Source organism: Schistocerca nitens, chromosome 4 (genome assembly GCF_023898315.1).
Source record: "Schistocerca nitens isolate TAMUIC-IGC-003100 chromosome 4, iqSchNite1.1, whole genome shotgun sequence".
Classification (NCBI taxonomy): Eukaryota; Metazoa; Arthropoda; class Insecta; order Orthoptera; family Acrididae; genus Schistocerca; species Schistocerca nitens.
The window spans coordinates 578631539-578656606 of NC_064617.1; the positions used below are offsets into that span (position 1 = coordinate 578631539).

The 25068-nt window shown below is 42.6% G+C and overlaps 1 protein-coding gene across 4 annotated transcripts in view; it reads left to right on the forward strand.

Annotated features, from left to right (window-relative positions):
* The window catches only part of LOC126251532 (organic cation transporter 1-like), a 186366-nt gene extending 163365 nt beyond the window's left edge, over positions 1-23001 (forward strand). For 3 of the 4 annotated variants that reach the window (XM_049952033.1, XM_049952034.1, XM_049952035.1), the window contains 2 exons: positions 8350-8537; positions 19698-23001. In XM_049952033.1, coding sequence (XP_049807990.1) covers positions 8350-8537; positions 19698-19898 — 389 coding nt within the window. In that variant the 3' untranslated portion in view covers positions 19899-23001. The remainder of the gene's footprint in view (positions 1-8349; positions 8538-19697) is intronic. The other variant, XM_049952036.1, reaches the window with a different exon arrangement.
* Positions 23002-25068: the final 2067 nt, after the last annotated feature.

The window sequence follows — 25068 nt, forward strand, 5'->3', positions numbered from 1 at the left end:
CGAGTCGCTTTGGTTGCTAGCTTGCTACTTATTTTTGTGATCAGAAGTAAAACTGACAAAGGTAATATTAATCAGAACACAGGGAGGAGTTGTGATCTAAATAACACGGATTTATTAATTCTTAACATCACAAGACAAAAAGTGGCTAAAGAAACGTCACACAAACATTTTTTATTTGACAAACTCTTTCACTAATATGGGGTCTATGGTGGACAAAGTGATCAGCTGGGGATCGGCACACGACGCTAACCAGAATACTAATCGCTTTATCTGACTTCATACACGTGAATCCGGGGTATGGCACAAAACCTACGCCACCATCAAGCATCTATACTCTACTATTCAAAAAAGAAAAATATAGTTCGAAAGAACAGGGTGCTGAGAAACATACTGAAGCCCTACGCCGTAGCAGCGAATAGTTTACCCTTCTGCTGGTTCAAATGGCTCTGAGCACTATGGGACTCAACTGCTGAGGTCATTAGTCCCCTAGAACTTAGAACTAGTTAAACCTAACTAACCTAAGGACATCACAAACATCCATGCCCGAGGCAGGATTCGAACCTGCGACCGTAGCGGTCCTGCGGTTCCAGACTGCAGCGCCTTTAACCGCACGGCCACTTCGGCCGGCCCCTTCTGCTGGTCAGGGCGGCACATCACGACGCGTTCGGCGACTGGAGTCATGGATGGCAGCAATCTGTTCTTAATGGCGCGTGTCCGAAAAATGTAAGTACGCGGTCTCGCGTTCAGCTAATTCGGCACACAGGTACTTCCCTATGAGCCTCTGAAACCCCGGTGGATTCCAGTGTGCAGGTGGACCCATTTGCTGGTCTGCCAAACCAATTGGACTCCGTCTCATGACTATGCATGACGGAATATGTCAAATGTTTCGAAGGCCGATTGAAGACAAATAAGTGCACCCACACATCACTCGTTGTGTGCATGATACTAGAAGCAGTACCTCTGATGGTTCAGAAGATGACTGCTACATTCTCTAGGCGGCACACTAGCAAAGGACACAAGTCTCACTGTTTAAGTAGTGACCTGCAGTTCTTTACTAGTGAAGCGCCAGTACAAGAGTGACTACTTCTCTTTCTCTCCGCTTTCCTCACAAGCTCGGTAGCAAAGAACATTTACATCTTAGAGTTCTCCAACTTACGCACAACCCAATCATGAGCTGGTTCACCATATTCGAAGATGGGAGGCTGCTCCTTGCTCTGCATACACCAATTTGACCAATCAGAGACTTTGAAGTTAATTGGGAGAAAAGAAAAAAAAATTCAGTTTCACGGCCTCTTTCCCATCCACGACCTGACCTGCACAACCTGACAGAAAACATTTGGCACACAGAAAGTGTGGAGAAAATGGTATGAAATTACACGGGTTGATAGGGTGCATCATATTATTTCAATGATTACAACATCGAGATAAATTTAGAAAAGAACTTGGTAGTATCAGCCCACATATCAGAATGATATTGCAACCCCTTTGGCCTGGATTTATGCACTGATTCAGTTGGTATCGTTGCCACGCTGCTACATGTAAAAGAACATCGTCCTCTGAAAAACGTTGCCACAATACTGTCACATGACAAGTAACAAACTAGGATACAGGATGTCTATGATATACCTCTGTGCCTTCAAAGGTCCCTCAATGACTAACAGCCTTCACGTGAAGTCATACCTGATGATTCTCCACACCAGGACCCCAGGACCCCACCACTGTATATCTCCAAAAATTGGAAGAATGAGACATTTTCCGAGGTCGCCGCCATATTAACGAATAAGGTCATCCAAAATACGTAGAAACACGATCCATCACTGAATACAATGCGAAGCCATTCATCTCTGGCCCGTGGCTCCAGGTGTCAGCGCCAGTCCAAACGCAGCAATTTGTGTTCTTATTTAACGCAGCCTACACGTGGACAGTAATTCCCTTGTACAGCTGCTGTTAATCTCCGACTAGTGGCATGAGAAAATCAAATGTAGCAGGGGGTCCATTACTTGTTTTTGGTTGGCAGATACAGAAGTGAATGGGTTACGATATCCGTGGTGCACAAAATGGTGATTTTTCCTTATGCTAAGCATACGTGGTCGACTGGAACCTTGACAACGAGTATGCCTGCTTTCATGTTCCCATGCAGTTACATCCGAATGCCTCACAAATCTAGATATTGCACGATTCGACCTGTCGCCAAATGGAGAAGCACGATAAGGCTGCTTTCAAGTTCTGTTAGGTGCTGAAAACGCTTCCTGACAGAAGCACACGGCACCTCGGTGTCCTTCATACTAATCAACCAACACCTGACTTTTTTCCCCATATTGTAATTTCATGCCACTTCCCCGTATGGGCAGGGCAGGGGAGGCTGGCAGTGCACAGTTCACCGCTCTTCAGCCAAATGGCTTTACAAAAATACATGAAAGAGGAACTCTTACATAAAAAGGGGGGATTACATCTGACGCTTTTCACGCCCCTACCAGGCCCGGGAACAACACCAAACATAAACAACAGTAACGCACTCTGGAGACCGTTCTACTTGTCACGGAGATTTGCAACTCTAATCATTTAGCAGGTGAAGACTATGAAACCGGAATTTCCCAATAGATGGCGCTAGCTGTCAGTGTAGGACCCGTGAGACAGCGTCCGCAGCGCCCTCTGCTTCGTGCAACGGCTGACGACGAATGTCAACACACAGTAACCGAAGTTCCACACATCGGTATCTGGTTCAAACCCGTAAATATGTCGAGTTTTGTGTCTGCAAACTGTGTAGCCGCCCTCTGTCGATCTACTGTCGTTGACTTCTCTGACGTAAGAGACTGATGTTGTTATCTACTGTATATACCCGACTATTAGTTATGTCTACACATCAGATGGAGCAGCCACTAACATCTTCACTGTAAGAGTGACTAAATTTCGGGTTTTCATAATACTAATTAATGTTGACTTTTTGCACAGTCGATCACCCTTCATTTGCTGCTGCTTTACCGAAGACGAGATAGATGTTAGTTATTATTTCAGCTTCCTATTTCCGATGTTACTACTTACCCGCATTGTTTCTGATTTTGTATTATTTCTGTCCGATTGGAAATGAAATGTTAAATATCTTTTAAGTTACGATTTACGCTTAGTTATGTTTCATAATCGAACCTTCCGTCATCCAGAGATCCAATTTGCAGCACACCTATGATTATCGTTGACTAATACACAAGCTATTGTGGAAATAGCTTTGTTTTTTTACAACATTTAATAATGATTAAATGATCGTGAATGATTGCGTTTTTTATATAGAGAAAAGGAGGGTTGATCCTACAATTACCCTCAGCAGTTACGGCAACTAAAATGTCCGTGATTTTTATAGTTCTTCAGTCAAAGATATTACAGCAAGTACTGTGGTCTATTAATATACTTCGATACAGTCACTCAGACTTCGTACGCTTTTGTTTTCACAAAACTAAGTGTCCAATTCCATTCTTGTATTCAGTTTAACATCCCTTCGTATACTCTATAGATCCTGTTATCGGTTACTTGGCATGTAATAGAGTTTAATATCGAGCGCTACTCTTTCTCGCGCACACAATTCCTCAGATCTACCTAGAACTGAGTATAAATTTTCAAGGCAAGTCTGTCCCGCATAAATTAATTATAGTTACTTTCCTTGTCTACATCTACATATATACTCCGCTAGCCACCAAGCAGTGTGTGGCGCAGGGCACAATTCGCGCCAAAGTCATATTCCCCCCCCCACCCGTCTGTTCCACTCGCGGATCGCGAGAGGGGAAAACGACTGAACGCCTCAGTACGAGCTCTAACTTCCCTTATCTTTGAATGGTGATCATTGCGCGATTTGAAAGTTGGTGGTAAAAATATATGTTCTACATCCTCGGTGAAGATCGGATTTCGGAATTTAGTGAGCAGCCCCTTCCGTTTAGCGCGCCGTCTATCTGCAAGTGTGTCCCACTTCAAACTTTCAATGAGATCTGTAACGCTCTCACGATGGCTAAATGTACCACTCACGAATCTTGCTGCTCTTCTTTAGACCTTCTCAATCTCTTGAATCAGACCAAAATCGTAAGGGTCCCATTCAGACGAACAATACCCTAAGACTGGACGAGCTAACGTATTGTAAGCTATTTCCTTTGTTGAAGGGGGCTGCATCGCTTCAGGATTCTACCAATAAACCGCAATCTAGAGTTCGCCCTACCCGTTGCTTGTGTAATCTGATCATTCCATTTGAGATCATTTCGAATAGTCACACCCAGATACATGACGGATGTTACCGCTTCCAAAGACTGGGCATTTATTTTGTAGTCATACATTAATGGGGATTTTCGCCTTGTTATACGCAGTAGGTTACACTTACTAATATTGAGAGATAACTGCCATTCATTACAGCACGCATTTATTTTCTGCAAATCCTCATTGAACTGTTCACAACTTTCGTGTGATACTACTTCCCTGTAGACTACAGCATCATCGGCAAATGGTCTAATGCTGCTGTCAATACCATCAACAAGACCGTTTATGGAAATCGTAAAAAGCAGCGGACCTATTACGCTGCCCACGGGCACACATGAAGTTACGTTTGTTTCTGTTGCAGTCACCCCGTTCAGGACGACATACTGCTCCCTGTCTGTTAGAAAACTTTCTATCCAACCGCATATGTCATCGGATAGACCGTAAGCGCACACTTTTTGTAGCAAGCGACAGTGCGGAACTTAGTCGAACGCCTTTCGAAAGTCGAAAAATATGGCATAAACCTGGAAGCCGGTATCTAGAGCCTGTTGTATATCATGCACAAAGAGGGCCATCTGTGTCTCTCATGACCGCTGTTTCCTAAAACCGTGCTGGTTTCTGCCGATGAGCTTCTCAGAGTCTAGAAAGGTCATTATGCCTGAACACTAAATATGTTCCATGATTCGACAACAAATTGATGTCAGTGAAATTGACCGGTAATTATGTGCATCCGATTTTCTACCCTTTTTATAAATTGCTATGACCTGGGCCTTCTTCCAGTCCCGTGGAACTTTCCGCTGTTCCAATGATCTGTGATAGTTTATGGATAAGAATGGTGCTATATTTGTAGCATAGTCAACATATAATCTTACGGGGATACCGTCTGGGCCAGATGCCTTCCTGGAGTCTAAGGATCTTAACTGTTTTACAATCCCAGATACACTAAACACTTTGTCAGCCATCCTTGCGTTTGTTCGATAATTGAAAAGGGGGAATGGTGCTGCAGTCCTCTGCCGTAAACGAGTTTGTGAATGCTAGGTTTAGAATGTCGGCCTTCTGTTTATCATCGTCAGTTATATTACCCGCACTGTCAGCAAGAGAAGGTATTGAATTATTTGTAGCGTTTATAGATTTTATGTACGACCAAAATTTTTTGGGTTTATTTTTAGAATCTGCAGATAAAATATTGCTTTCAAATTCGTTAAAAGAATCTCTCATTGTCCTTCTGACAGCTGCTTTCATTTCGCATAATTTCTGTTTGTCAGCTGGGCAGTGACCAAGCTTAAAACGACTGTGCAAAATTCTCTGCTTTCTCAGCAACTTCCTAATATGTTTGTTGCAGCAAGGTGGGTCCCTTCCATCCCCTGTATTTTTACTAGGCACATACTGCTCTAGCACGTGGTGGACAATACCTGTAAATACCTGTGAATGGTTGGAGCTGTCTATGAAGATATTCATTAATGACACTTTCATTTGCTTACCCAAACAAGAAAACTCTACGCTGCTTCTTTGTTTTTTTTTCAGTTCCCACTGACATAGAAGCCACAACGACATTATGGTCGCTAATACCTTCTCCTAGATTAACTTCCTCAAAAATATCAGGTCGGTTTCTCGCCAAGATATCTAATATGTTCCCATCTCGAGTTGGTTTTCTAACCAATTGCTCAAGGTTGTATGTTGAGAGCGCTCCTAGAATAACTTCACGCGAAACTTTCCTTCTGCCCCCTGTGATAAACTTGTAATTTTTCCAGTCAGTGGATGCCAGATGAAGTCTCTACCTATAACTAACGGATAATTTGGATATTTACTTCCTATGTACTCAAGACTTTCCCTGAAACGTTTTGCGACGTTTGTTGCGGATGCTGGTGGTCTATAAATACCTCCTAATACAAAGGTCAATCATTGACAGCTTTATCCAGACTTTCACAGTCCGACCCAGTATCGATCTCAACTGCGTTTAAACAGCGTTTAACTGCAATAAACACACCACCTCCCATAGCATCAGTCCTATCCTTCCTAAACATTGTCCAATTCGAGTTCAAAATTTCACTGCTTCTTATGTCTGGTTTCAACCAGCTGTCGGTACCTAAGACAATATTGGCATTGCTACAGTTTATTTCGGAGAGTAACTCGGGGATCTTGCTACAGACACTTCGACAATTTACTAACATGACATTAAGCATATTTAAATCCTGTGTAAGAACCTGTTTAGGCGAACTAATAATTTTTACAGTTGGCACACCCACATCAGTGACGTGAACTGGTAATTTTTCAGGCCAACAGTAGCGCCCTGACCCCTTCGATAGCATATCACACGGAAATGCGAGCTGTATCGCTCGCCACAGCTACATAGTTTTATTCAGAGCGCAGAAAACAAGACAGGAGAACTAACATAACCGCGCATGCTTTATATAGTAGAATTTAGAATCAAAATGGTTCAAAAATGGCTCTGAGCACTATGGGACTCAACTGCTGTGGTCATTAGTCCCCTAGAACTTAGAACTACTTAAACCTAACTAACCTAAGGACATCACACACATCCATGCCCGAGGCAGGATTCGAACCTGCGACCGTAGCAGTCGCACGGTTCCGGACTGCGCGCCTAGAACCGCGAGACCACCGCGGCCGGCTTAGAATCAAAAGTAGCCGTGTTGAACACCCTTTGATTTTCCTGAGCCGCTACTTTGCAGCGGGCGGTATTCTGATGAGAGATTATATTTCGATAATTTTAATTAAAACTTTTTCGATGCTATTAATTATTTCCGATATAATCGATCACCTCTCCCCTATATGAGAACACGCTTGATAATATTGTTCTCAATTAAAAGAGCGGCTATAACTATGTTTTGCGAACAGCATTGGTTTCCTGTTCTCATTTGAAGAAAACTGCTGCGGAATCGGATCCAATGCTTGTCGAAGCTTTCGGCGAACATGCTCTAGGGAAAACACAGTGTTTCGAGTGGTTCAAAAAATTCAGAGATGATGATTTTGACGTGATTAATCACGAGCGCGAGAAACCATCGAAGAATTCTCAAACTAACGAATTGCAGGTCTTATTGGATGAAGACTATACTCAAACTCAACAGGAACTCGCGGAACAATTGAACGTGACGCAGAAAGCCGTTGCTCTTCGGTTGAAAGCTTTGGGAAAGACGCAGAAAGTGGGAAAATGATTTCCATGTGAACTGAATGAAAGACAGCAAGAAAATTGAAAGACAACTTGTGAAATGCAGCTCGCCAGACACGAAAGAAAGTCGTTTCTCCAACGAATAGTGACCGGCGATGAAAAATTGATGTATTTTGAGAATCCTAAGCGTCGTAAATCATGGGTCAATCCTGGCAAACCTTCGACATCAAATGCAATACCAAATCGCTTTGGAAAGAGGACAATTTGTGTGGTGGGATCAGAAGGGTGTTATCTATTATGAGCTGCTGATATCTGGTGAAACCGTTAGCACTGATAGCTACCAACAGCAAGTGATCGATTTAAATCGAGTATTACGTGCAAAACGAGCGGAATATGGAAAAACGTAACACAAAGTCTTACTGCTCCATGATAACGTCCCATCACACACAGCAAAGAGAGTCAGGGAAATGATCAAGGCTTTGAGTTGGGAAATACTAGGGCATGCTGCTTATTCTCCAGAGATGGCTTCGTCCGATGGTCATCTATTTGCATGACTGGGACACGCTCTCGCTGAACAAAGCTTGAATTCGTATAAAAATGTACGAAAATGGCTAACTGACTGGTTCGCTTCAAAAGAAGAACTGTTTTTTGGCGTGGCATTGATAGCCTGCCGGAGTAGTAGGAGAAATGTATAAATAGCACTGGAGATTATTTTGAATAAAGTATTTTTTATTATTTTCAAACAACAAACGTGTAATCATTGCAACAAAATTCTGGTTTTATACTTCTACACCTGGTACTTACGCGCCTATTGTGTGTACGTGTACGAAGCTACATTAACACTCGACGACGTCTTCTGGATGCCTTACTTTTTTTCCTCAGACAGTGCAGTAAGACAGTAAAACAAAAGCACAAATAAATGTCCAATGGCCGACCTGTAGTACGAGATTACATTGGAACATCCCAGACATGAAAACTGTTACTTTCCGCAGTCGGTGCACCAGAATCAGCACTCACGGTGATGGCAGTGGTGATGCAGTTCTGCACGTCGGCCAGCGGGGGAATCGTCTCTCTGCAGAGCATTGAGGTGCACCCCACGTGCCTGCGCCAGATCACCGCCAGCGTCGAGTACGCTGCTAGTGGTCTGCTCCTCTCACTCCTACCGTACATCGTCTTCATGGTATGTTACTCGCTAGACAGCTATCTATCTGCAGTATCGAAAAATATGAGAATAATTCCAAAAATTCTGAACACTGTAAGACAGAATTGAAGAAAATAATTTATTTTGTAAAATACCTTTAGAAGCCTCCAGTGTAATTTCCATTCTTGTTTGTGACAGCTAATCAACGCTTTTACAACTTCTGTATTCCGGACAGAGCTCCTTCATTGTTGAGATGTCTGATTACACTACTGGCCATTAAAATTGCTACACCAAGAAGAAATGCAGATGATAAACGGGCATTCATTGAACAAATATATTATACTAGAACTGACATGTGATTACATTTTCACGAAATTTGGGTGCATAGATCCTGAGAAATCAGTACCCAGAACAACCACCTCTCGCCGTAATAACGGCCTTGATACACCTGGGCATTGAGTCAAACAGAGTTTGGATGGCGTGTACAGGTACAGCTGCCCATGCAGCTTCAACACGATACCACAGTTCATGAAGAGTAGTTACTAGCGTATTGTCAAGGGCCAGTTGCTCGGCCACCATTGACCAGACGTTTTCAGTTAGTGAGAGGTCTGGAGAATGTGCTGGCCAGGGCAGCAGTCGAACATTTTCTGTATCCAGAAAGGCCCGTACAGGACCTGCAACATACGGTCGTGCATTATCCTGCTGAAACGTAGGGTTTCGCAGGGATCGAATGAAGGGTAGAGCCACGGGTCATAACACATCTGAAATGTAACGTCCACTGTTCAAAGTGCCGTCGATGCGAACAAGAGGTGACCGAGACGTGTAACCAATGGCACCCCATACCATCACGCCGGGTAATACGCCAGTATGGCGATGACGAACACACGCTTCCAATGTCCGTTCACCGCGATGTCGCCAAACACGGATGCGACCATCATGATGCTGTAAACAGAACCTGGATTCATCCGAAAAATGACGTTTTGCCATTCGTGCACCCAAGTTCGTCGTTTAGTACACCATCGCAGGCGCTCCTGTCTGTGATGCAGCGTCAAGGGTAACCGCAGCCATGGTCTCTGAGCTGATAGTCCATGCTGCCGCAAACGTCGTCGAACTCTTCGTGCAGATGGTTGTTGTCTTGCAAACGGCCCCATCTGTTAACTCAGGAATCGAGACGTGGCTTCACGATCCGTTACAGCCATGCGGGTATGATGCCTGTCATCTCGACTGCTAGTGATACGAGGCCGTTGGGATCCAGCACGGCGTTCCGTATTACCCTCCTGAACCCACAGAGTCCATATTCTGCTAACAGTCATTGGATCTCGACCAACGCGAGCAGCAATGTCACGATACGATAAACCGCAATCGCGATAGGCTACAATCAAAGTCTTAAACGTGATGGTACGCATTTCACCTCTTTACACGAGGCATCACAACAACGTTTCACCAGGCAACGCCGGTCAACAGCTATTTGTGTATGAGAAATCGTTTGGAAACTTTCCTCATGTCAGCACGTTGTAGGTGTCGCCACCGGTGCCAACCTTGTGTGAATGCTGTGAAAAGCTAATTATTTGGATATCACAGCATCTTCTTCCTGTCGGTTAAATTTCGCGTCTGTAGCACGTCACCTTCGTGGCGTAGCAATTTTAATGGCCAGTAGTGTACTTGGGTCACAGCAGGCTTCATGAACTGTATCAAAACGTTTCTGACGGAGTTGTTCCTTCAGTTTGGGAAACAAATGAAAGTCTGGTGGGCTCATATCAGGACTGTATGGTGGATGGAGAAGTATTCTCCATCCATATTTTGTCGAGAATTTCTCCCACTGGTAGTGGTCTTTACTCAGGTCATGCGGAACCCATCTGGTAGCAAATTTTCTCATCTTCAACTTTTCAGTTATGATTCTATAAACTTAAATGACAGACATTCTGATCTCATACGCAGTTTCCTCACGTATTTGTCGGCGATCCTCTCTCAAAATGTCATTAACAATAACCTGACAGGTGTAGTCTGCTGCGGGTGATGGCGTTCCACTTCTTGGGTCGTCCTCAGTCCTTATCCGACCGTCACGGACGAGCAGATCATAGCGGTATTTTGCAACGATCCGCTACACTATTTCCACGCACGTCTGTCAAAGCGTTACAAATTTCCATTGAATTCTTTCCAGGTAGAGACTCTATTTTGATGCAGAGATGCTGTTCACTGTGTGTAATACCGCCTCACTCGGTTTCAGCATCCCTTTTAAAACTGAATTATTCACGACACAGGCACGCGAATCGGCAAACACATACACGACCTTCACGCCTAGTCTCGTTCACAGTTAACATGAGTTTCAACTCGATCACGCTATCATTACGGTTTCGCATCTGCAGTGACAAGACTTTTGAAATTACCCTCGTAGGGTTTTGTCAATACCGATTTGCTACACTGCTTTCAACACTAGATTAAAGTGAAAAGTTTGCGGCCTGGAACAAAATGGCATTAATAGCTGTTACATTTTACTTGTCTCCTATTGCTATGTGGTGCACAGTCACGTAAGACATGTACCAGCCTTCTCACTTTTTTATTGTTCTATTGAGCGAAATAAGAAGAAAAATAAAATTTTAGATTATTTAGAATTTTGGCAAAATACTGCCAGATGAGCACAACAGCGAAGACAGTTTTTCACCCACCGTACACATCACGCTAAAACCGTGTAACATTGCCTGTTTCCGTGATAATGGCCTAAACTCCACGAAAAAACGAGTCCCTCTTTTCTTCAGTAGTACCATATCCAGATGAAACCAATCGTTAGCCGCGTACAGCTACCATATGACGGGTATGCCGATTGCAGGATTTCATCCGCTGTTTCCGTAGCATTAAGATCAGCTAACATAGCCCAGTGAACACCGGTGTTATCATCGTGGAAGACGGGGGTGTCCACCCCACAGTCATACGAAAATACGGAAGTAAGGGCAACAGTAGGTCACCGAGAATATTGAAATAAACACCCTCTTCATGTCCACAGTAACTTGAATAACTAGGTCCACGTCATTGTACGAAATACGAACAGTAACCGTCTCTGACCTGAACTGCACCCTCCACAGGTTGAGAGTTGAACGCCTCATTTGGCCGTTGGTGTGCTGAACGCCTTGCACCATATGAAAACAAAGTCGCTACTCGTCAGACCACACAACATGCCTTCAGTCTAGTACTGTTCAGTTTTTATATTGTTTACCAAACTGATGACGTGCCACTTGATGTGCCCCTGTGAGCTATGGTCTTTCGCGAGGTAGCCAGTTCCCAATAAACTTTACATGCCTTTCTGCTAAAAATGTTCTTTCGAAAATAGGTTTGGATGGATATGTATTCGCTGAATACAGCAATTTCTGTCGGGTTTGAGACCAGTTGTCACTGAAAAGGCTTGGAGCAGATCTTCGGTCCCTTGTCGTTTGCGAACTTCTAACAGCGGCATTGAATATTTTGTTACTGTTTGATCACTTTACATACTTTTTATGTCTTTACATTTGTAGTCCTCTTTGAAGGCGCTTTCCAGTGCTATAAATAAGTATACAGTTCCATTTAAAAGAATCAGCGTCATAATTTGGCATCTAAGAATGTCAAAAATTACTTGCGCATTTCAGCAAGTTCGCCATATCGTCTGCTATAAGTCAGTAGGAGCCACACCTCGATATATTTACTCGTTATTCAAATAAGTGGTGTAATGGGTATAAGTGCAAATATTTTATTGGTGACTGAGAAGAGTGTACTGAACAACATAACATCAGTGTTTACTTTATTTCCAGACTTCTAAGTACAGCTCTTAGGATTATAGCACTAATAATAAGTGGGCAGATGAAAACCTGGTATTAAGGAGATAAGCGAAGTTTGGAAGATAGAAGGAATACATTAAAGCGATGTACAAAGGACAGACTTGAAGACAGTGTTATGGAGAGGAAATAAATAACGATGAGACAGGAAAAGAATCTGGCACAGCATCGAAAGACTTAGGTCAAAACCAGGCAACTGAACATGACGATGACTTTCCCTGAGAATTATCGAGATTTTGGGAGTGCCAGTCGTGACAGATATAATGCGCCTAAAATGCAAATACAATGACAAAAACACCAAAAATAATGAATGTAGAGTAATGAAGTTTCTCGAATACAGTTGCCCAGGTCACGTATCTCCCCGCCCCCACCTCCCTCGCCCCCCCCCCCTCCCCCGAACCGCGAACCATGCCGTCGATCGGGTGGCTTGCCTGCGCTGAGAGGCCAGACAGAAGTGTGATTCCTGAAGAGGCGAAGCAGCCCTTTCTTGATGAGAGGCAGTTGCAGGAGCAGCAGTTTGAATGTTTGACTGATCTGGCCTTGTAACGTCAAACAAAACAGATTTTCTGTGCTGGAACTGTGAACGGTTGGAAGCAAGGGGAAACCACACCCGTAGTTTCTCCCGAGGGCATGCAGCTCTACTGTATGGTTAAAAGATGATAGTGTCCTCTAGGGTAAAATATTCCGAAGGTAAAATACTCCCATGTTCGGATCTCTGGGCGGGACTACTCAGGAGGATGTCGGCATCACGAGAAACAAAACTGACACTTTACGGACCGGATCGTGGAATCTTAGATCCGTTAGTCGGGCCGATACGCTAGAAAATTTAAAAAGGGAAACGGATAGTTGAAGTTAGATATAGTGGGTATTAGTGAAGTCCGGCGGCAGGAGAAACAGGACTTTTGGTCATGTTAATACTGGATTATAAATACAAAGTCATATAGGGGTAATGCAGGAGTGGGCTTAATAATGAATAAGAAAATAGGAATGCGGATAAGCTACTATCAACAGCATGATGAACGCACTATCGTAGCGAAGATAGACACGAAGCCCACGCCTACTGCAGTAGTATAAGTTTATATGCCAGATATGCCAGCTAGCTCTGCAAATGATGAGAGACCTGGAGACACTGGAAGGTTTCAGATTGACTGTACAATGGCTATACAGATTTTTAATTATAAGATAATTCCGGGGGTAAATGTGGTCTCTGATCACAGTTTTTTGTTATGAGCTGTAGATTAAAACTGAAGAAATTGGATAAAAGGTAGGAAATTAAGACGGGACCTAGATAAGATGAAAGAAGCAGAGGCTGTTGAAAGTTTCAGATGAAGCATTGGGCAACAGCTTACTAGATCAGGGGAAAGGAATATAGTAGAAGACGGATGGGTAGCTTTACCAGATGAAATACTGAAGGCAGCACAGGATGAAGAAGGTAAAACGACAGGGCCTCGCAGAAACCTTTGGATAACACAAGGAATATTGAATTTGATTGATGAAAGGAAAAAATTTAAAAATGCAGCCTATAAAGCAGACGAATGGGAATCCAAACGTTTAAAAAATGAGATTGACAGGAAACGCAAAATGGTTAACAGGAATGGCTACAGTACAAACGTAAGGATTTAGAATCATATTAATTAAGGGAAAGATAGATACTGTGTACAGGAAAATTAAAGAGGTATTGGAGGGAAGGAGAAGCAGCTTTATGAATATCAAGATTTTAGAAGGAAAACCAGTCCTAAACAAAGAAGGGAAAGCTGAAACGTGGAAGGAGTATACAGAGGGTCTAAACAAGGTAGATGTACTTGAAGACAGTATTATAGAAAGGAAGTAGACATAGATGAAGATGATATGGGAGATATGACACGGCCAGAAGAATTTGACAGAGGTCTGTAAGATCTAAGTCGAAACAAGGCCCTAGGGTAGACGATATTCCGTCAGAGCTATTGATAGCCTTGGGAGAGGCAGTTATGACAAAACTCTTACATCTGATGTGCAAGATGTATGAGACAGACGAAATACCCTCAAACTTCAAGAAGAAAGCAGTAATTCCAATTCCAAAGAATGCAGTTGCTGACGCGTGTGAAAATTACCGCACTGTTAATTCAATGAGTTATGGTTCCAAAATACTAACACGAATTTGTTACAGAAAAATGCAAAAAACTGGTGGAAGCCGATCTCGGGAAAGATCAGTTTGTATTCCGGAGAAATATAGAAACATGCAAGGCAATACTGACCCTACGGCCTACCTTATAAGACGAGGTAAAGAAGACAAACCGTTTATAGAATTTGTAGGCATAGAGAAAGCTTCTGACAATTTCGACTGGAATACCCTCTTTGAAATTATGAAGGTAGCAGCGGTAAAATACAGGGAGCGAAAAGCTATCTACAACATGTACACAAATCAGACGGCAATTATAAGAGTCGAAGAGTATGAAAGGAAAACAGTGATTGAGAAGGGATTGTAGCCTGTCCCTGATGTTATTCAACCTGCGGTTGAGAACGGAGTGAGACAGGGCCGCAGCATCCCCGATGGTATTCAGTCTGTATATTGAGCAAGAAGTAAAAGAAACCAAAGAAATCTTTGGAGTAAGAATTGAAGTTCAGGAAGAAAAAAAAACTTAAAGAATTTTCGATTATTTTGTCAGAGACAGTAAAGGACTTGGGAAAGCAATTGAATGGAGTCGACAGTATCTAGAAAGGAATAAGTAATATGAACATCAACAAAAGCAAAACAAAGATAATGGAATGTAGTCGAATTAAATCAGGTGATGCTAATGGAATTAGATTAGGAAACGAGGAACTTAAAGTAGTGTGTTTTGCTATCTGAGAAGCGAAATAAAATGTAGACTGTCAATGACAAAAAAAGGATTTCTGAAGAAGAGAAACTTGTTAATGTCGAGTAGAGATTTAAGTGTTAGGAAATCTTTTCTGAAGGGGTTCGTATGGAGTGTTGCTATCTATACAAGCAAAAAATGGATGAGAAATAGTATAGATAAAAGGACAACAGAACCTTTCGAAATGTGGCGCTACAAAAGAATGTTGACAATTAGCTTGGTTGACCACATAACTAATGAGGAGATAATGAACAGAATTTGGGATACAAGAGATTTGTGGTACAATTTGGTCAAAAGAAGGGATCGATTGATAGGACACAGCAAGGTATCACCAATTTAGTAGTAGAGGGAAGTTTGGGGGGGGGGGGGGGTAAAATTCTTAAAGGGAGACCAAGAGATTAATACAGTAAGTAGATTCAGGAGGATGCAGGTCGCAGTTCTATGTGGAGATGAAGAGGCTCGCACAAGATAGAGTCGCATGGAGAGCTGCATCAAACCAGTCTTTATACTGAAGACTACTACAACTCAAGTAACGCATTTAAGTGCGAAATAAACCATTGCGAATGTGAAAGCTAGTACAATAAAAAGCGGTGTAGCTGCCAGAAGGTTGAATGCAAGGAGGCAAACAAGAATGGATTCTGTTGTACAGGTGCCAGATGTGACTTTGTGGAATAGAGGTCCATGTGTGTTGCACTTTATCAGTCAGTACTGGGACGGTTAATGCTGCTTGTTGGTGACTGTGGAGTTGTCCGGTGGTGTCGTATACATGCTTGGTACTGAGCAGGCCAAGGCAACATGACGACACTCTGTAGAACATGTTGGTTTACAACAGTGGTATGTGGTATCATTTCGGTAAACGCCCCTTTGAATGCTGTCCACGAATGGTAGCACAACAGGTCGAATCACCAGACTGACGTACAGTTTTGCAGTCAGAGTGCATGTGATAACCACGAGAGCTCTTGCTGTCATACGAATTTGCACCCCAGACCATAACTCCAGGTGTAGGTCCAGTCTGTCTAGCACGCAGGTAGGTTTGTTTATGGCCCTCAACTAACCTACCTGTAACCCAAACGGCCATCACTGACACGGAGTCAGAACCTGCTTTCATCAGAAAACGCAAGTGGCCTCCATCCTGCCCTCGAATAAGCTGTGGCTAGAAACCACTGACCGCGACTAGAGCCTGGCACCCTTGCCTTTCGTGATCCAGTTTATCTAGGGATTGATCTCTCCATGCATGACTCGCAAAGCATTTGGGGAAGCAAAGCTGTGATGGTAAACCGTGACTCCGAACTTGCATGAATGACAGCATGAAAGACAGAGGTCCCAGGTTCGAGCCCAGGTCCCGCAGATAATTTTAATCTGTCATGAAGTTTCGGATTAGGGCACATTTCGCTGCAGAGTGAAATTTCGTTCTCGAAATAATTTACTGATTCCAGTTCGAAGAAGGCAGGTGCTAACTGTTGTAAATATACCGAATCATCAGTTTAATAGGTCACACATGTAAAATACTGGCATGAATTTGTTTTCATGAGAACTAAAGTATTAATAGTAGTTCATTTCGGGTAACATCGGTTTGCTTTGCAGAAGTGTGCGCACACCTGGGGCAGTACTGATCCCACGAGAGGAAGATAGACTGAAATAACTAGAACCTAAGTTTATAGCGTTTCTAGTTTACAGAAATCGTTTGAAATGAGAAGCAAACGGTCATCGGTAAATTGTACAGAAACAGGACTACAGCCGTGTGTCGAAGGACGTGAAAGGGAAACAGTAGTTAAGAAAGGAGTGAGACAGGACTATAGCCTATACCCGATGATAATCAATCTGTATACTGAGCAAGCAGTAAATGAATATTTTGGCAGCAAAACAACTTATGACGGGAAGAAGAGGGAGGATGTAAGATCTAGGCAGGCAGTAGGAAAAAATGACTTTCTGAAAATCATCGAATACAATCTGAAGGACTAGAAGATCTTTTCTGAAGATATTTGTCTGGAGTGCAGACCCCTAAGGAAGTGAAACATGAACGATCAACACTTCCAACAAGAGGGTTTTTTTTTTCGGTCATCAGTCTTCTAACTGGTTTTGATGCGACCCGCCACGAATTCCTCTCCTGTACTAACCGCTTCATCTCACAAGGGAACCTCCCCATCGCACCCCCATTAGATTTAGTTATAAGTTGGCACAGTGGATAGGCCTTGAAAAACTGAACACAGATCAATCGAGAAAATAGGAAGAAGTTTTGTGCAACTATGAAAAAAATAAGCAAACTATACAAACTGAGTAGTCCATGCGCAAGGTAGGCAACATCAAGGACAGCGTTAGCTCAGGAGCGCCGTGGTCCCGCGGTTAGCGTGAGCAGCTGCGGAACAAGAGGTTCTTGGTTCAAGTCTTCCGTCGAGTGAAAAGTTCACTTTCTTTATTTTCGCAAAGTTATGATCTCTCCATTCGTTCATTGACGTCTCTGTTCACTGTAATAAGTTTAGTGTCTGTGTTTTGCGATCGCACCGCAAAACCGTGCGATTAGTAGACGAAAGGACGTGCCTCTCCCATGGGAACGGAAAACATTTGATCGCAAGGTCATAGGTCAACCGATTCCTCCACAGGAAAACACGTCTGATATATTCTATACGACACTGGTGACGGCATGTGCGTCACATGACAGGAATATGTTGTCGACCCACCTAACTTGTACACTTGGCGAATGGGTAAAAAGATTCTTCTACCTTGCCCGATTTAGGTTTTCTTGTGGATCTGATAATCTCTCACAAAAAGTGATGAAAACATAAGAGTTTGTCACATAAACTGCAACAAATGAATGCAACAGTTTCACAGTCGCACAGTTTTCCCTGTGCTCTGTCAAAACATATGTTTTTAACGTTTTCAAATTTTTCCGTGTGTAGACAGTCAAATCCTGCATATGTCCAAGCAAATCTGAACATGTCCTGGAATTTTGGAGAGCGAAGTTGATTATGTGTGAGTGCCTGAACTTTGATAATTGTCTGAAAATAAAAAATTAAAATATTCGCTACAGGGGAGATTTGAACCAAGGACCTCGTGTTCCGCAGCTGCTCGCGCTAACCACGGGACCACGGCGTTCCTGAGCTTGTATTATCCTTTATGTTGCTTATGTTGCCCATGGACTACTCAGTTTGTATATTTTGTTTATTTTTTTCTTAGTTCCACATAACTTCTTCCTGTTTTCTCGATTGATCTGTGTACAGTTTTTCAAGGCCTATCCACTGTGTCAACTTATAGCTAAATCCGACGGGGGTGCGATGGGGAGGTTCCCTTGTCAGAGTAGCACTTACACGTTCTCAATTATTTGCTGTATGTATTCCAATCTCTGTCTTCCTCTACAGCTTTTGCCCTCTACAGCTCCCTCTAGTACCATGGAAGTCATTCCCTCATGTCTTAACAGATGTCCTATCATCCTGTCCCTTCTCCTAATCAGTGTTTTCCATATATTCCTTTCCTCTCCGATTCTGCGTGGAACCTTCTCATTCTTACCTTATCAGTCCACCTAATTTTCAACACTCGTCTGTAGCACCTTATCTCAAATGCTTAGATACTCTTCCGTTCCGGTTCTCCCACAGTCCATGTTTCACTACCATACAATGCTGTGCTCCAGATGAACATTCTCAGACATTTCTTCCTCAAATTATGGCCGATATTGAAAGAATATAGAAGCTATTGAAATGTATTGTTACAGATGAGGAAATACTGAATCAAACTGGGCAGAAATTAATTCTAAGGCGCAACTCGACTAACCGAAGGGATTGGTTGATATGACACGTGCTGTGGCATCAAGGGATGGGGAGATTTGACAATGCAGGGAACTGTGAGATGAAAATATTGTCGAGAGAGACTAAGTCTTAAATACAGATAGCAGGTTCAAATGTGTGTACAGTAGTACTGCAAAGATGAAGAGGTTTGCCTACGCTAGACTAGCCAGAGAGCTGTCTCTGACCACTCTTATGACTTAGGATCACAACGATATCGATAATTGTTGAACTAATCCTTCTCGTTGCTTCCATATGATTAATTTCTCATTTCATTATAATTAGATTAAAGCTAGAATGCCACTGATTTGTAGGAAACTGAACGCTTTTATTTACATCTATTCCATTCCGTGAAGTGTGGCTTCCTTCAAGATTCTGGGCCGAGCCATACAGTGGCTTAGACAGTGGACTAGTATTAGAAAATATTGAAGTTAGCTTTTTTGTGGTTACCTTAAATAGTTTTAAACGGGTCTCTTCAATAACAGCACAACGTATTTAATTTCGCTCCTGTTCCAAACTCAAGCTTATTTTCTATCTCTGTGAACTTGACGCTGATGGCCAATTAAACTCCAGTGTTCCATCCCTTTCCTCTCCTTCAGTTCCTTAAAGTTGTGCCGGTAGATTTCTGGCATTCTACAGGGCGAATTTGAATGTTTTCCTCTATGACCTAGCTGCAGACAGCTAAGATCTCTTACATAATGTTGAATTGTATGGCACAACTTACTACATTCATGTTCACCTCGTTTGGTGATGTTGTAAGTTCAGCACATGTATACTTCATTACAGGGAGGATCGGTGGACAAGCGGCTGCCATTCGCTATCCTCTCGGCTTTGAATCTGCTGTCAGGATTCTTCTTGTCCTTTTTGCCGGAAACTGCTCTACAGCGACTACCAGATTCTTTGCAAGATGCTGCAGTCTTTGGGAAAGGTCATGACTACTGGAGCTGGAAACCTAGTCCGACGCCAGTTTTTACATTAAAAGAGTAGCGTTTTATGCTATCATTTGCCCCATCTCGCTGAGTTTGTCATTTTCACATATCACACTCTGCAACATATGCTCAACCGCAAATTGCGCCAAGTGATCTTAATTTTTTGTGTTATTAACAAGTTTGAAAATGGTTAGCATTTATTGTCACTGTTTCTATTTTTTAATTGAAAACTTATATTTTATCTTCAGACATCTTTAAATGATAATATCAGAAAAAAAAAACTTGTGCCATCTCCGGAAACTAGCGCAAAGTCCAGGAGCTGTTCAAGAGGTGCAGAGGATTACACGACGTTACATACCACCCATGGTGTTGATCCTAGTATCTGTAGTACATAGGATTACGGATCTCTGTCTCTGGAGCTACTTATTAGATAGACGTTTCTTTAATGAGGTATAATGTGATAAAAGTCTTGGATTCTTGAGATTTGCTCATAATGCTCATAAAACGAAGCCAGAAAATTATGACAGTAACTTCTCTGTAAACTAAAACTGCATATTGACCAATACTCGGAACTAGACCACAGGCGTTTTTCAGTAATTTGCTTATGAACTGAGAGTTCCAGAATCGCTTACCTCTGACGTTTGCCTTCTCACTTATTTTCATTTTCTTTTAGCCATTATTACCTACTGTTTCTAGAGTTCTGCATATCTCATTATAGAGATCACCTTGTAGTAAACGAAATTTACTGACTCCATTTCTTGCATATTCACTTTGGCTGAGAGACACCTTTATTCACGGGAATACATGATATCAGTTTCTTCTACACTGCAGCTCAATTAGATATTTTCTTATGAAAGTATAGAAAAAATTAATAGTATTTTGGTCTTATTTTATAATATAGCATACTGGAGCATTGTCATACAGTTAAATATGACACTCCATAAGAATGGAAACATGAAAGAACAGTTAATTCACAAAGAAAGATATCTACATAATATGTTGATTCCATTATTCTTTATTATCCATTAACATATATTTCATAATCATTAAACACTAGTTTTTATGCTTTCTGTGTGAAACCATCATTACAAGATGATATTTTGCAACTGTGATTGGAAATCACAATACCTGGGACCTAATGTTGTATGGTGACTAGTAATGTATATAGCGCAGTTTATTATTTTATAATTGATGAAGCAATGTGAAAAATTTAGAATTCTTTAGAGAGCTTCAAAGCAATAAGAATTATCACAGCATTAGCCATCATGAAATACTTACAAATAAGTTCTGTCCATATAATACGAGGGCTATCCACAAAGTACATTACGTTTTGGAATTAAAAATAAATAAAATATGGAATTCTTTTTTATATACAGATAAAAGCAACACTTAAATACTACTTTCCTACATAGTTGCCATTTAAATTAAGGCACTTATCGAAGCGATGGACGAGCTTGTAAATTCCTTCGTCGTAAAATTCGGCCGCCTGCGCCTTCAACCGCGTGGTTACCTCTTCTAGAAGCTGTGCACCGTCATCAAAACGCTGCATAGCCAACCACTTCTTCATTGCTGGGAATAAGTGGAAGTCGCTCGGTGCCAGGTCGGGACTGTACGGCGGACGAGGAAACAATTCGCACTTAAAAGATTCGAGAACTTCACGAGTGGCATTTGCCGTGTGGGCCCGGGCGTTGTCGTGAATCAGCAAGACCTTTGAGCCCAACTTTATCCTGCGCTTGTTTCGTATTGCTCTTCTGAGGTTGTGCAGAGTTTGGCAATACCTTTGAGAGTTTATTGTAGTGCCTCTTTCCAGGAAATCCACAAAAATCACACCTTTTCTGTCCCAAAAGACAGTCGCTATCACCTTCCTTGCCGACATTGTCTGCATGCATTTCTTGGGTTTTTGGGGGGAATTTGAGTGCCCCCACTGCATTGACTGCAATTTTGTCTCGCAGTTCACATGCTTAACCCATGTTTCGTCACCAGGAACGATGCGATCGAGTAATGAGTCGCCATGTTTCTCGTAAGCGTCCAAAAACATTAACGCTGCAGCCATTCGCTGATTTTTGTGAATCTCTGTCAAGATTTTTGGTATCCATCTTGCACAAAACTTGTGGTAACAAAGCTTTTCGGTAATGATTTCGTGCAACGAACTTCGTGAAATTTGTGGAAACCTCATAGAGAGTTCCGTTATTGTGAAATTACGGTTTTCACAGACCGCGGCATCGACTTTTTCGACAAGTTCGGCAGTCACTATGCTGGGTCTTCCGATTCGCTCCTCGTCGTCAACGTTAGTTCGGCCATTTTTAAATTTTATGACCCATTGACGCACTCCAACTTCAGTGATTATGTTGTCCCCATACACTTCACAAAGCTGCCGATAGATTTCTATCAGTGTACAGTTTTTTTGCAGTCAGAAACCTTATTACAGCACGCACTTCACACTTCGCGCCATTTTCAATTAACGCTGACATTTCAAACTGTCACAGTAACTCAACTGAGTACAGCACGAACCTCTCACTAGCACGGCAGGATGCCGACTGAGCGGCGGAATGCCATGACACCAAGATGGCCGCGCTAACCCCGCCCGTAACGGACACAAATGGAAACGTAATGTACTTTGTGGATAGCCCTCGTATGATCACTGTGTTTTGTCAGTTTGTGTCTTCAGCTATTTAAAATTTGTTGATAACTGTTATACTGTATTGTGACACGGCATATTTTCTATACCCAAATTTCGGTTTATAGTTACAAGGCTCCGTCATTATTGGTTCGTTTAGTGGTGAGTATTTACCAATTTTTTTATCTTACCTGGCGACTTTAAAGTATTCTTCCACATTTCTCAGTCAATAAATTATCTGTAACTTTACTCTTGAAATAAAGGTTAATGCATTTAAAATAGTCTCAAAGTTTCAAATGCAAAAATATATCTAGACCACATAAATTAAATTATCGGTCTGTATGTTCAGTGTCAATTATCAAAAATTTACCTCTTTGTACTGTCTGTTACCATGTACTATACCCTATTTTTATGCCTCATTATAAGATTCAGGTTTTGCTGCACAATGCATCTTATGAAGTCTGTTATATTACAGCAATTAAAAAAGACTGAATGTCTTCTTTTATGTTAAAATTATAGGTAAATGTTTTGAAGGAATTACTAATACTTTGCAACTCATCTGTAAATAAATTTTATGTTTGTACATTTTTGCTTTCAACAGTTTCCATGTAACTTAATTTTGTATTATGTTTTCTGTGAAATTTGAAATAATAAAATCTATTATTTTTCAGTCTTTCCTCTACTTTTCAGTTTTTCTAAAAGCCAATGATTCTTATGTACATTAAAACACTAATGCATTTTGCTTTTCTCACTACATTCAAGGACTTAGTCATTTTAATTATATACACTCCTGGAAATTGAAATAAGAACACCGTGAATTCATTGTCCCAGGAAGGGGAAACTTTATTGACACATTCCTGGGGTCAGATACATCACATGATCACACTGACAGAACCACAGGCACATAGACACAGGCAACAGAGCATGCACAATGTCAGTACTAGTACAGTGTATATCCACCTTTCGCAGCAATGCAGGCTGCTATTCTCCCATGGAGACGATCGTAGAGATGCTGGATGTAGTCCTGTGGAACGGCTTGCCATGCCATTTCCACCTGGCGCCTCAGTTGGACCAGCGTTCGTGCTGGACGTGCAGACCGCGTGAGACGACGCTTCATCCAGTCCCAAACATGCTCAATGGGGGACAGATCCGGAGATCTTGCTGGCCAGGGTAGTTGACTTACACCTTCTAGAGCACGTTGGGTGGCACGGGATACATGCGGACGTGCATTGTCCTGTTGGAACAGCAAGTTCCCTTGCCGGTCTAGGAATGGTAGAACGATGGGTTCGATGACGGTTTGGATGTACCGTGCACTATTCAGTGTCCCCTCGACGATCACCAGAGGTGTACGGCCAGTGTAGGAGATCGCTCCCCACACCATGATGCCGGGTGTTGGCCCTGTGTGCCTCGGTCGTATGCAGTCCTGATTGTGGCGCTCACCTGCACGGCGCCAAACACGCATACGACCATCATTGGCACCAAGGCAGAAGCGACTCTCATCGCTGAAGACGACACGTCTCCATTCGTCCCTCCATTCACGCCTGTCGCGACACCACTGGAGGCGGGCTGCACGATGTTGGGGCGTGAGCGGATGACGGCCTAACGGTCTGCGGGACCGTATCCCAGCTTCATGGAGACGGTTGCGAATGGTCCTCGCCGATACCCCAGGAGCAACAGTGTCCCTAATTTGCTGGGAAATGGCGGTGCGGTTCCCTACGGCACTGCGTAGGATCCTACGGTCTTGGCGTGCATCCGTGCGTCGCTGCGGTCCGGTCCCAGGTCGACGGGCACGTGCACCTTCCGCCGACCACTGGCGACAACATCGATGTACTGTGGAGACCTCACGCCCCACGTATTGAGCGATTCGGCGGTACGTCCACCCGGCCTCCCGCATGCCCACTATACGCCCTCGCTCAAAGTCCGTCAACTGCACATACGGTTCACGTCCACGCTGTCGCGGCAAGCTACCAGTGTTAAAGACTGCGATGGAGCTCCGTATGCCACGGCAAACTGGCTGACACTGACGGCGGCGGTGCACAAATGCTGCGCAGCTAGCGTCATTCGACGGCCAACACCGCGGTTCCTGGTGTGTCCGCTGTGCCGTGCGTGTGATCATTGCTTGTACAGCCCTCTCGCAGTGTCCGGAGCAAGTATGGTGGGTCTGACACACCGGTGTCAATGTGTTCTTTTTTCCATTTCCAGGAGTGTATATATATATCTATATATATAGATATAATATTCTATTTACTGGATAATCAGTTTGTGAATATTACTTGTAGTTCTATTTACACAAAATTTATTTCATAATTTAGTACACAGCATTTTTCAGATGATTAGCAACTCTAATATCAAGCATTTTGTGGCACTACTTTTGTATTATAGTGAAGTATCAGTACAGGTGTTGTGATCATTATGTTTTGAAGTGTATGTGTTCATTTACTTTGTATTATGTTACCCCAAACAGACTTTATGTGCTTAAAATGTGTAAAACTATATCAACAATCCTAATGGAATTCTAAACAGGTGAACCCATAGCATTCCATAGTTGTTTTATGCTCATTTCCATTTTCAGCGGTAGATTAGAAAATTCAGGGTGGCACAAATTACAGCC